General features: G+C 44.5%; 1 protein-coding gene across 2 annotated transcripts in view; it reads left to right on the top strand.

Annotated features, from left to right (window-relative positions):
- Nucleotides 1-5,785: 5,785 nt before the first annotated feature.
- Nucleotides 5,786-10,355, top strand: part of PARD3B (par-3 family cell polarity regulator beta) — a 394,093-nt gene continuing 389,523 nt past the window's right edge. For both annotated transcript variants that reach the window (XM_066553233.1, XM_066553232.1), the window contains exon 1: nt 5,786-5,905. In XM_066553233.1, the coding sequence (XP_066409330.1) occupies nt 5,786-5,905 (120 nt within the window). The remainder of the gene's footprint in view (nt 5,906-10,355) is intronic.

Genomic DNA, 10,355 nt, shown 5'->3' with positions numbered 1-10,355 from the left:
TCTACCGCATTTTCCAAGAATATTTGTTAGTTTGCTTTCCCTTTATTCACCAACATTGTACCACTGAGACTTGGCTGTGAAAGTGGTTTTATTGATTTTCATTATTCAAGCTGGGAGAAATGCAAAATATAAACAGCAGAAATTATGGCCCTTTTTGCCTTTAGTAATTGAAGGGTTTACTGGTAACAACATTCAGTAGGGAGCAAACAAATACATTTTACTGTGTTACCAGAAAAAAAGTTTGAAAAATCACAAACCAGATATCCAGAGATTAGGAGATTGATTTAAATGATAAAGTTTTTTTATTTTCTTTTCATCTGGTTCAACTTTATCTCCAAATCCATTCCAGTCTCTGGAACCCCAGAAAAAAACATACCTGCAATAATAACATCTTAAGGCTCTTTTAGGGCTTTTTCAAGTTCCTGAACTCAGATTTAATGTATTCCTCTCACACGGTATATTAATGGCAGAAAAGGGGCTGAGCCAACAGTGCTCTAGGAGCATCTTCTTTGGCAACCCTGGCTCCTGATGTCAAATAGTTAATTGTCTAATGGGTGATGGTGTAGGAAGGAGACACTGCTCAGAGCCAAAACCTAAATGTCAGCACTTGTGTTGTCTTGTTAGCAGCAAAACTAGGAAAAACTCCTTTGTGTTTTTAAGCAGGTTGCTTAACCAGTCCATGTCTCCTGGCACAGTGATTACAAATCTTCACTGACAATTGCTGATTGTTTTGGAATCTTTAGATGAAGCCTCACAGATATAAAAGCAAAGTGCTGATTATCTTTATTGCAATTTCCAGTTGTAGTAGAGAAAGTGTAAGAGCCATTCAACTTAGAAAAATACGATTTCAGAAGTTTTAAATTCTATTCCTCTGGCTGGCACTGTACTAAAGCCAGTGTGTGAAGGAATGATCAATAGGGAGAGCAGGGGTGTTAGTGGGGCTGTCTTGTAGGGGGATAGAATATAAGTAAAGGTAGTATAGAATGCAATCTTACCCCCTACAGAGCTGCAGCTGAGCCAATTATTAAGGATTAGGAGCAGGCCTGATTTTAACAGGCCACACCTGTAGCCAATAAGAAGGGTGTTATAAAAGAGTAGATTGGTTGGTTGAGGAGGAACTGGAGTTTGTTGGCTACTGTGAGGACAAGGAAGAGGCAGTGCCTAGAGGAGCTGCCTTCAAGAAACATCAGGGAGGTACAAAACTCTAGCAATATGGAACCCTTGCAATATAATGACAATAGAACTCTTGCATTATAATGACCACACTGTGTTGCTGGCACAGAATCTGCCCATCAGGAAACTGCCAGCAGTACCAATGTGACCTGGGTCAGGCATGGAGCTGTGAAACATCACAGGCTGGAGGGGAGCCCTGTGCTTTCACGGGGAGGGATGGCGATGTTGTAAAGCGGGCTTACACCTGCTCAGCACCTTGTGTGGTGTCTGTAGAGTTTCCCATTCAGTGCTCAGGAACTGAGTGTTCAGATCTGATGGCCCACAGCCTGTGTGGAGAGGAGCCAGAGGGGACAGCAGACCAGTCAATTGCAGGACAAACTCACATGAAAAGTGCAAAAAATTAGCTGAGGCAGTCATTTGGGCAAAGAACTTACTGTGGTTGATGAAAGTGGAGGTCTTGTCCACTCCCCTTCTGCTCCCAGCTGTTGGGTCCTGCCCTTGCCCTATAGCCTGCTCTGGGATGCATTTGAACCTTCCCTGTGTGGCCTTTGCTTGCCAACAAAGCAGAAAACAGTGTTTTCCCTTTTCCTGTGTTAGTTTTCTACCAGACTGATGCATTGGAATGGCTCACAGAGATATCCAAGAAGCATCAGGTAAGAAAGGGAGACAGGCAAGAGTAGTAATCCTCAGTGAGAATGAGTTGTTAAATCTGCTCATCCCCTCTCATGAAACTGATACCTGAATGTTATGAATATTATCTCATGGATATGTATTTTTGTCTGAAGCTCATAACCAGGCTGCCTGCAAAGTACTGTAACCTCATATAAATTGAAAGAAAAAGGCTGCTGTCATGCTGTGCCATGTTCTCCCTTGGGCCAGCATAGGCTTTAAACCCCATTACAAAACTGAGTTCTGATTTATCTTGATTTTCTGGTTTCTGCAGAACTGATTTGGCTGAAAGCTAATCTGGCAAAAAAATTAATTTCCACAGCATCTCAGTGCACAGACCTACAACTGTGAGTGCTGGCACATGAAAGGGAATGGACGGGAACAAACAGCTGGGGCCAGGAGGGAGCAGAAGTCCTCCTCTGGGGGGCAAAGCCAGTTTATACTGCTTACAGCATTAGCTGGATGATGGTCTACTTCAAATGAAATATGGTTTAGATTTCTGTCACAGAATCAAGCAGGCAGGTTCCTCTTAAATGCACAAAAGTATAGTAAAAACAAGACCTCATTATTAGTCAGTTTTAAAAGTTGCTGTAATTTACTCTGAGTAAGTTTAAATTGGACAAAAAAGGAGATATGTATGACTTGATTCTTAGAGGTTTTGTGTGCCCAACAAGAAGTGGGTTTGGAACTTTGGGATTTGGAAGCCTTCAGCTCACAGAAGTCCATGAGGTATTCTTTTCCAGGAAAGTATTTTTTGGTCATGATTCCTGATGATCTCATTCAGGAGCAAATGATGTAGGGGTCTGATAAGTAGAGATTACTCTCTTCTCTCTTTCACCATATTGCAACTCATGCTGTAGTTTCTTAAGAAGTGTTTTCTTTGAATTCTAGTTCAATACTCCTGGTCCTCCCATATTTAGCTTCTTAGCTGTCCAAATATGACAGCTTTTCTTGTCATGCTGTTACCTGCGTTGGAGGAACTTGCTTTTGGAAAAGTGTTCCCCATCCCTGAGGAAAAAAATTGTCAACTCTCTGAGAGAAGAAAGGATTTCTTTTCAGAAAGTTGTACAGGCTGAAGTCTCAGGGATAGTTACAGGTAAAACCCTGATATGTAGGTGTTAATTGTTACCAGATGGCTTCAAAGACTTTCAGACTGTTTCAGCATAAACAAATGTGTAATTCACCCAGAAGAACACAATGTCTTATTAGCAATACCATGCATAACTTTCAAACAAACATGGGCGGGCAGACAGTAAACACACTGGTGATTCCTCTGTAACCTTTTCTCACTCCCCCTTGTTGATGTGTGATAATTAAATACAACTCTGTTTCTGTAAGATACTAAGCACACACATTTAAAGACAACCTTTTATTTCCTTTCTTTCTGGAACAGCTATAGGTCCTTATAGTCTAATCATAGAAACTTTGAAACCTGCTGCTTATGCTTCAGGTATGGTGTTGGGGAAAAAATGTTTTAATTTTTTTTTTCTGACATATCAGTTGGTCTAACACAACTCACTTTCTCTGTCAACAAGCTCCACCCAACTCCAGGTACAGTGCAAATCACCTGCACTTTTCAGAATTTGAGGAAAAATAAAATCATACCACAGTTTTCCTCAGTGTGTCAGACTTGCTTATAAACAGAGAGGGAGAAAGTGAGAGAGAAACAGAGAGACAGAAGCCTTTACACTCACAGTCAATTATTAACTTAACTAACCAAAACCATACAAGCACAGGGACCCAGGCTTCCCACCAGCACATCAGCAGCTGAACTAGCTGAACTCCTCCTGCCTCCTGCTCGCTCTGAGGCTGTTGTGTGGGACTGCTCCCCCTTATCATTGCTCAGGAGCAAAGAAGGAAGTGAGGAGCTGTTGCTCCCTACCCCAGGTACTCCTATTTCTCCCTCCTTAAAAACCCAGTTTACAGAACTAGCTAGGAGTTATACCAAAGCTTCCCTTTTTCTCCTCCTTGATTACTTTTCATGTGTAACACTTTTGTAGCCTATCTGACTTGCTGGTCCTTCCTGCAGTTGGCAGGAATGCCCATTTAGTTAGCATGATAAATGCTTACAGTGGTGCTGATCCACAAGACACCATTGAAACCTCTGCTATTGGGAGCCAGCAGTGAGCTGGCTTGGGGCTGAGTTGGCAGGAGCACAGTGGTGGATCTGAAAAGGCCACATGGCCTGACTCTAGGGAACCAGGTGTCCCCAGCACCATCCTAGCTGCTCTGGAGATGTTTCTGGCCTACAAGCTGTGCTACCCTACCTGTGGTGTTTTCTGAAGAAACAGAAAATTCCTGTTTCTTTGTATTGCTTCTTTGCTCCTGGAAGGAAAAAAAGTAATTTTTCCGTGGCTCAAAGCATGTGGGATGGACATTTGTTCACTTGCACATGCAAACACACGTACACACCCAGGAAAAGTTCTGTATATGGTTTAATAGATTATTTCCCTGTGATTTGCTCTGAAATGCTGCAGGCTGGTGGCAGACACTTCTGGATTTGAAAAGGCAAGGAGGAATTGTTTACTACCTGCATCAGTCCCACACACCACTACTGCCTATTCCTAAGGAACCAGTATGAACTTTCCACTTGCTGGAGTTTATGTGGTTCTGTCCTCATCTCATCCCAAAACCTCTCTATTCATTCAACCTTCAGCTTATGCTGTTCTGGCCCACTTCCACTGCAACATCTCTGGTACTGTCATTTGGTTACGTCACACAGCACAGGGCTTGGACTGCCTGTTTGAATGCTAATGTGAACTGGTGGGGCAGTTTTACTGCAGTAATAGTCCCCTTGTGCTGTGTGATGTCATGCTGTGGTTTAGAGGTATTTTTATACTGCCTTTGCTTTGCAGTGATTTTCAGTAATACACACCTCGGTGGGTAGATTGATCTGTTATGATGGTGAGAACATCGAGTACTTGTACTATGTTTTATGTGGTCTAGGTAGGTAAGATCCAGGAAACACTATTTGGTTACCAAGTAGTACAGAAAAGGGTACTTTGCAGAATAGCAGCTGTTTGGGGAGCGCTGCAGAGCCACACATCCCATTATGCAGGTTGTGTGGCTTTGCTGTACCACGGCTTGAAGAGTATGGGCTGTCACTCTATCGGGGTGATGGGTTTCTCTGCGTGCTGTGTTTCCTGCAGAGCAGATATGGTGCTTGGCAGTGCCTGAAGGTTTCTGTATGGTGTGACAAGGTGTGCGTGAGGTCTCGGGTCAGTGTCTGAAGTTCGGGGCGGGCAGCTGCGTGCAGGTGTTTCACAGCTTCGTGGGGCAAGGTCTGTGCTGTGGCCCCGGTCGCTGCACCGCCGAGCAGGTTGGGCACACTTTCTCTCAGGAGTATTTTGTGTGCCACAGGGCCCGCTCGAAGCGTGAGGGATGCTCTGTGCCTACCGCGGTCCAGCCCAGCGCCGTGCTGGCGGGAGGGCTGTTCGGCCAGCGGGGCACACAACTCTCCGTGCCCAGCAGAGCCCCTCGCTACAGCCCAGCATTTCACGCCGGTGGTCGCTGCCGCGGACCGGGCTGGGTGCTGCGGCATGGGTGCACCCTGGCTGCCCGCTCCGCACTGTGCGGCGTGCACGGGACACCCATCCTTCGGCCGCACGGCAAGGGCACCGCTGCCCGGGCGCTGACCCGCGGCCCCTTTAAGCCCGGCCCGGCGCTCCGTGCCCCGGGCGAGCGCCGCCGCCGCCCGCGGCCGCCCCGCCCGGCCCGGCCCGGCCCGCGCCTCCCGGAGCGCCGCGCGGGGCGGGGCGGGCACGGCGGAAGGAGAGGCCGCGGCCGGGCCTCGCTGCCGGCGCTGCCCGCGCTCCGAGGCGCAGCCCCGCGGGAGCACCTGCCGCCCGCCCCCGTGGGGCCGCCGAGCCGCACCTGCCGGCGCTGCCGGGCCGGGCCGGGCGCCGTTCGTGGGCGGGCAGGGCGGGCATGGCGGCGCGCTGAGATGAAAGTGACCGTGTGCTTCGGGCGGACCGGCATCGTGGTGCCCTGCAAGGACGGGCAGCTCCGCGTGCGGGACCTGACCCAGCAGGCGCTGCAGCGCTACCGCAAGGCCCAGGAGAAGGTGAGGGGCGGCCGGGTCGTGCGCGGAGCCGGCCCGGGGAGGGGGCCGGCGGGGGGAAGGCCCGGGGCCGGCGCGGGGGCGGCCGGGCTGGAGGGGCGCGGAGGGGCGGGTGGGCTGCCGGGCCCTGCGGCCGCGGGGACACGGACACTGTCCCCCTGCCAGGTACTTTGTGTGAGCAGCTGATGCCGGCGGGCGGGGAGCGTGTCCCGCTCGGCTGCCCAGCCGGCATGGCTGTTACTGCTGTGCGTGTTGACTAACAAACTTGAAACAGACAAGAGCATAACAATAAGTCACTTTCATTCAAGCTTGTGTTTTCTGGCATCAGCTGCTCAGTGAGGTGCTATCTGCATGGGAAGGTGATTTCCTTTACATGAAAGGGGCTCTAAGTTTTTCTTTGGCTGTAGCTAATTGAGCATAAAAATATTTTTTCTTTTTTTCTCCAAGAGGCAGGTGCTGAAGGCTAATGGGGTACTGTTCAGTGTTGATTAAAGGCCTAGTGTTGCAAATACTGCTTTGTGGAAGAGATTCCAGTTACAAGCCCTGAATTAAGGACGTGCAGTATTGTGTTCATCTTCCTAAAATGTCTGAGTAATAAGTACAGCCAACATCTTAAGGGCTCTGTTTTGTGACATGTGCTAGTTTCTTATGGGCCCAGTCAACTGTTTGATATCCTGAATGCAAAACTGGAAGTAAATTCTTGTTCCTGCAGATTTAGTTTGAGAAAAACTTGCTACTGATATGTTAAATACATCACGAACAGCTGAGACTGATCTAGTAGAGATTGCTATTGTCTCCATGTTGGTCCCTCTGAGCAAGTGTCATACTTTAACCTGCCTTAAGACATATAGAGCTTGACAAATATTTTGTGTTAAAAGTAGTTTTTCCTAATGATGCTGTCTGTGTGTAATAACTACAAAATGCTTGTAGAATTCTTGGTGCTGTTAGAGTCAACAGTCAGTGAGATCTTTTGCACTGAACTATGCTTGAGAGTACTGAAATTTATCTTCAAGAGATTTGCTTTATCAGAAACAGAATTACTTTCAGCTGTGTTGAATTTAGAAATTTACAAATTGATTTCAGCTTCTGATTTGTGCTTGTGATGACATTGAAATTAGTCTCATGAAGATGGCTTAAAGGTGGCCTACAAAGCCTTTGTATAAGTAGTTCAAATCCCTTTCCTCCTCTACTCTTTATTTACTTTTTATTCCTTTAGAAAGAAGTAGAAGGGTGCCTGCCTTTCTAGGTGAAGCCCTGACTGTTCTAGAAGGCTCAACAAGCAATTATAGGATAGAAATTCCAACAGTGTGAGAAAGCTTCAGATAAATGCCAGACACTTAAGTGTACTGCTGTTCTCATGCATTTGTAACCAATTTGCTATTAATTAGTATCTAAAGAATTTTTTTAATGTCTAGTAATAATCTCCTGTGTTCTCTTATGCCCTTTGGGTGTGAGGTCAAAATCATCAGCCTTCTTTATAGAACAGCCAGAGGCCAGAGTCCATGTTTCTGACCTTGTATTTCTTCCTTTGCAAATAAGCTTGGTGGCTTTTTTGGTTTTTTTGGCTTATTTTCTTACAGAAATGTTGAGTTCCTTATTCTGCATCATAGGTGGACAAAGTGGGTATGGGCCAGTTTGTTCCAAAATTGCCGATCACTTTGAGTAATGGCTTCAGAGCTAGAGTTTACACAAGGATGTGTAAAGAGGCAGAGTGGGGGAGCAGCCTAAGGACTTGAAAAGCAGAATAGGTTTTCATTCAAGTCAATAAAAAAAGTTTTGTACCTTGTGCATCTTCTCTCCCTCCCCCTTGCTCACTGGAAATGTAAACAGTTCTTTTGTAGTGCTTTGATTAGCTGGCTTCCAATCTACAAGGTTTGCAGTGCAACTGGCCAAAAAGATAAATTTCTTGTTATCTTGACAAGCATCATTGAGCATTAGATTGCTTTCCTGGGGGAAAATTTGGGGTTGGTAAAATAGATCATATAGATGTCTCAAACATTTAATTTTATTACCTTTTGGAGTCTTTTTTGTCTGATGTAAATGATGGATTGGGTGTTTTGCCACTTTCCTTCTCTTTGCTCTTTCTGAAATTAACTTTCTTAAATGTAAAATCTTAATGGGAAAGGGATTATCTCAAGATAATCAGCTAAAATGTTCTGTGAGGTGTGCACATAAACAGGTGTGTGCTAAAGATAACTGAATATTTGTTTTTCTTTTCAAAATATTTAGAATGTTTGGAATACTTTATGACAGAATGCTGCTTTTTCTGTTGGCATGTTAAGTGTTCTTTTTGTAAGTTTTTTTGAAGTGTTAAAATGTTTTAAAAGAACTAAGTGGAAAATTTTATTGTTAAAGTGCCTGAAGTATTTGGAGAGGGAGGGAGAATTGATAGAAGGAATATCTTTCATAGTTATAGAAGGGAAAATGAAAAAGGTAGCTAGGATACAAACTTCAGGAACTTTTTATTAGTTATGGTACTGTCAAATACCACAAAAATGTTTGAGAGGCTCTGCATTTTGGGAGTTGTCCTGGATGTCTAGTTCTGCTCTTACACTAAAGCCACTTGTCTGGCAAAGGGGAAGATACAAGATTAGACTATTAATTCATGTATACTGTAAAATATTTGAATACACATATACAAATAAACACATTTGAATTGGTTTAAACTACTTTACACTTTATATTTGTAATGAGAGGAAAGTTGATGCAGTAAATGGTTAAGTCTCTGGTTTCTGTGAGACTTTTGGTAGATAGCTGAGAACTTGGTGGGCAGTTGCTCATGTAGCCTCCTGTGTTTCCTTAGCAAGTTTGATTTGGTTTCTTGACGGGACTGTGTTGGCAAGGTTTGGTCACAAAGGCTCAGTTGCCTCAGTTAATGAAATTGCTTTGTTAACTGAACCAGAACACTGGACCAATTTAAGTTGAGAAATCAGACAGTAATTGTTTCTCAATGCTACTGAATTTAGTGGCTTTTAGAGGTACTGTAGTAGTTCCTGAATGGGCAGATCCTGTTTGTTTCACTGGAGGATACAATAACTGCCTGGAATTAAGACTTTTTTATTATAGTATCAACCAAGAGATTTCTGTGGTCTAGGATTTTGTGATGTGAATAGTCATAGATGTTTAAGAAATTGTTTCTCAATCAGCTGCTTTTGTGAGGATTATAAATAATTTTTCAGGTAAGTCACTATCATCTCAGAAAAGTGACTTGAGCAGAATGAAGTTTGTTGGAATTCTTGTGACCCAGGATCTTCTCTTGTTGCTGTTTAGTAATGTACACTAAGGCTTCCTGCTGACAGGTAGATGCAGTAGGATTAATGATTCCTTATCATCAGCCTAGCCCCTAACTTGATATTTTGGTGCCTTGGGGAGCAGTTGTGTGTCATCTGTTGCATTTAGGATTCTTTGCTTGAGTGAGAACAGATGTATTGTAAAAGAGTTGAGTTGCTGTGCCTGATCCTGTGTTTGCTTCTCTGTAGCTGTAAGACATAGCCTTGGATGCAAGTCCTTGTTGATTGTTTTTCAGTCAATTATCAGAGGCTTTTTCCCCCCTCCCCCAAGTATATGAATGGGAGGAAAAAGAGTTCTGGGTCAGCATGGGAGGGTTCCATGGGCTCTTGTGATGTTAGGATTTGCATGGTCCTGTTGAAAGCAATTCCTTAAAATGCAATGAGGTTAAATGCACTCAAGGTAGATGCTCTGTTGTGCACACATCTCTCCCCTTGGAAATGCTGTTCTCCCACATTTGAGGCAACAGTTGAATTGCCAGCTTTGCAGTGGAGACCTGGCTCAGCTGGAGATCTTGCTTGCTGTCTCTGAGGCCTTGAATGTTGTTGATACAGAAAGTGATGTCTGCCCAGGGAAATGAGGCTAGCAAAGTGAAATCCACTGTGGCTTTTTCTTAAGCTGCAGTGAAAATTTTCTGAGGGAAATGTGTAAAACATCTTGCTGCTCCAGATGTTCTTTATCTCTCTGGAGGAGCCAGAGACAGGGAAGTGGTGGTTATCATCTTGTGTTCATTTACTAGTGTTTGCATATATGGCACTTACCTGCAAGGCTTGATTGAAGTGACTACTTTGGCTGTCTGCAGTCTTGTTCTTGGAAGCCAGCTGAGTGAGTGGGACATGGAAGTCATGTAGCAAAATTAATAATCACTGTATTTGTGGTTTAAAATTTGTCCCTTTAGGCACAGTTAAATTCTTGACTGGCTCACTCTTAACAGCCTTTGTGAACTTTCTTTGGGAATGGGGATGGAGACAGTCAAATATTAGTTGCCTTGTCTTCCTGGAACTTGATCTCCACTTGCAACAGGAGTGTGTCTTTCCATTCATGAGAACATACAGAGATTAACTCCAGTTAATTCTGGAGTGGTGATGAGAATTTTGATTTGCAGTCAGAGTGAGCAGAAAGCAGTAAGATAGTAGGTTAATTCAAGAATGGTGTGGTTTTGATT

Source organism: Molothrus aeneus, chromosome 7 (assembly GCF_037042795.1).
Source record: "Molothrus aeneus isolate 106 chromosome 7, BPBGC_Maene_1.0, whole genome shotgun sequence".
Classification (NCBI taxonomy): domain Eukaryota; kingdom Metazoa; phylum Chordata; class Aves; order Passeriformes; family Icteridae; genus Molothrus; species Molothrus aeneus.
This window is presented reverse-complemented; position numbering and strand designations above follow the sequence as displayed.